Genomic DNA, 2,659 nt, shown 5'->3' with positions numbered 1-2,659 from the left:
GTAACAACCCAGTCGTCTATACAATATACACTCGCAACCGTAGAATAAATTGTAAAGAAGACCAAACCAAGAAAATTCAACCAGGCCGTGGAACAACTCACATGCGCCAACCATAGGTTCAGTGGGTTATCCTAATGACGAGGAAATGATTCTAATGACAAGTCGCCAGCCAGATGATGTTGCTCCTGCATCCAATAATGTTTGGTGATGTCCCTGCTAGAGTTTGCTTACCACCCAGCAAGGTAAGAAGCGACGACTGCCGGCGTACTAAGGTTTATAGGTCATGAAATATCTATCTATCAGAGGAAAACAACACGATCAAGCCTAATGAGATACTAATCAAACGGCATGACTGGACGCCGTCTATACTAGCGTCCAGACCTAGACGCAGTTGGCAATAGAGTCCAACTTGGACGCTGTTATTCTTGACGTCCTTCCTATTTTTATAATTTTTACTGGCCTGTTACTAGTTTCAGAATTACAGAATTATCATTTACCATTAATAAAAAAATCGGGTCAACACCGATGTAAAATTATCCATTCAGAGCACCCACTCAAAATCCTCATCCATGAAGACAAAACGTGCACACTTGTGCTTGACCATCTGAAGGGCCTGTCGGTCACCACCGTCGCCAGGGATCATCTCTATGCCGGTGAGCAGAGAAAAGTACCCACCTAACTCTCCTGCTGCAAAGGTCTTAGCAATGAGAAACTTGCCGCCACCCAGGGGGAGAAGCTCGAGCTGTTTTGGAAGCCACGCCTCTCCCTCAGGCAGGTTCAGATCTTCCCATATTTTGGGCGCAGTGGGCTGCTGTCCATTGTACATGGCAGAGAGGTCCGTAGCACACAGGTGGTTGGGGTTTAAGTCTGAGAAGCCAAACCACAGATTGAACTCAGGGACGTACTGAGCTCTACCACGAAAGGGCAGCATCCATTCCCCGACGTGACTCCATCCTCGAGGCTCACTATACTGGTGGCGCGGTGTCTCGAAGCTGTAGGTGCCGATGCCGCCATCGCCTGATATGTAGATTGTGGAGACACCGTCGCCATCGACCATGGTGGTGAAGGAGGTAATAAAGGATGGTTGGTACCCAGGTTGGTGGACAAAGGGAGGCGGGGATAGAAGTCGCCAATGCCATTGCGGCAACAAGCTGATCCTCCATTTTCTGGGCGTGCGCTCAAGGACCTCAAAGCATTGTTGGGCGCCCTTCCTGGGGTTCGAATCCAGGACATACATTCTGTCTTCTTCGTCGGCGTCAGGGTGCGCCACGGATAGGCACATGGGTCTGTGTCCCTTGGGCTTGTTGAGGCGGCCTAGGCAGGTGTGGATACGATTGTCGGCGTCATACAGCCCCGCATCGCCCATCGTATTGGCATACACCATTCTGCCTTCGCTGGTGGCGCGGGGGGTGAAGAGCCCGAACATATCGAGGGTGTATCAAGGAACATCTATTGCAGCGATGTTGATGCTTGGGGTCGGCAGCTCCTGGATCTGCATCGCTGGAAACGACTCGAAGTTGATGCTTGGGGTCGGCAGCTCCTGCATCTGCGTCGCTGGGAAAGATTCCTTCTTCTTGGCTACTTCAACGGCTGCTGCTTCTGCTGAACCGTAGAAGAAATTACGGTAAGGATCGATGCGGCGCACAGAATACAAGCCTTCCGTCCAGTTCCGCGTCACAAGATTTACAAACTGCCTCTTCATCTTCGTCTCTGCAACACCACAACAAAATCGGACCTTCTTAGCATTCTCTGATAAAAGGAAAAAATAAAGAGATTGCGAAGAACGTAAAGGTGGAGACTTTTGACGAATATAATACCTGAATTTGGTGATCAACAAGCCTTTCCGCTAGATCTATATGAGGTTGGGACAAACCGGCGGCGGGGTGGTGGAGAGGGGAGGGGGGCTATGCGGCGGGGGCTGCTGAGAAGGTAGCTAGGTTTTGCCGACTTGCTCTCTCTCCGGTTCCATAAGGAGATTCCCACAGACTTGGGCCACGGGCCGAACAACAGTTTACACGAAAAGCCCATCCATTTAGGTGTCGCTGACCAGCAAATAAATAATTTTGTCTAAAAAAAGCATATACATATACCTTTTTTTTAATCTATGTCCGATCCGCAGACAGAGATCTTGGGCCAGATCCGTATACATTCAGCACCCTTGTTACAGCATTTGCTAAGCATGAAAAGCGATTGGAGCTATGCTTATGTGCATGAAAATTAAACTCATTAAGCATTGTGTGAAGGGCGGCCAACCAGCTATGACACGTGGCACTAGCTGGTTGGCCGTGGTGAAAAAACTTTTAAGATATTATTTTTAGATGAATGCGATGAATATTTTTAAAGGTTATTTTCTTTTTAGATGGAGGTGATGACCCCATATCTTTTTTTAAATGAAGGGCTATACAAAGTGGCGCTCGCTGGTAGGTTGTGTTGATAATTTTTCTTTTCTTTTCTTTTTTATTTCTTTTTCTAGATGAAGGTGAGGATTTTTTTAAATGTTTTTTTAGATGGAGGCGAGGACCCCATCTATTTTTTTTAATGAAAACATGCACACAATTTTCTCTGAAGCGGCACCATAGGGTAGCGCCCTAACCACTAGTATAGGAGAAATGATGGCATCCAGAGACGAGGAAGAGCGTAGCAAGCGACGAAATGCTTC

At 47.6% G+C, this 2,659-nt stretch overlaps 1 protein-coding gene across 1 annotated transcript; it reads right to left on the bottom strand.

Annotated features, from left to right (window-relative positions):
• Nucleotides 1-478: 478 nt before the first annotated feature.
• On the bottom strand, nt 479-1,923 carry LOC125512681. Its single transcript, XM_048677772.1, has 2 exons — nt 1,818-1,923; nt 479-1,710 (listed from the first exon to the last, which is right to left on the bottom strand). The coding sequence occupies exon 2, from the start codon at nt 1,424-1,426 to the stop codon at nt 542-544; it is 885 nt and encodes a 294-aa protein (XP_048533729.1). The 5' UTR covers nt 1,427-1,710; nt 1,818-1,923; the 3' UTR covers nt 479-541.
• Between the last annotated feature and the right edge of the window lie 736 nt (nt 1,924-2,659).

The sequence above is a fragment of the Triticum urartu genome, chromosome 6 (genome assembly GCF_003073215.2).
Source record: "Triticum urartu cultivar G1812 chromosome 6, Tu2.1, whole genome shotgun sequence".
In the NCBI taxonomy this organism is placed as follows: Eukaryota; Viridiplantae; Streptophyta; class Magnoliopsida; order Poales; family Poaceae; genus Triticum; species Triticum urartu.
Note: the sequence above shows the minus strand (reverse complement) of the source record. Positions and strands in the feature narration are given on the sequence as shown.

Bases quoted from the DNA above. Each gene is read 5' to 3' on its own strand.
- LOC125512681 (XM_048677772.1), bottom strand. From the start codon at position 1,426: ATGTTCGGGCTCTTCACCCCCCGCGCCACCAGCGAAGGCAGAATGGTG.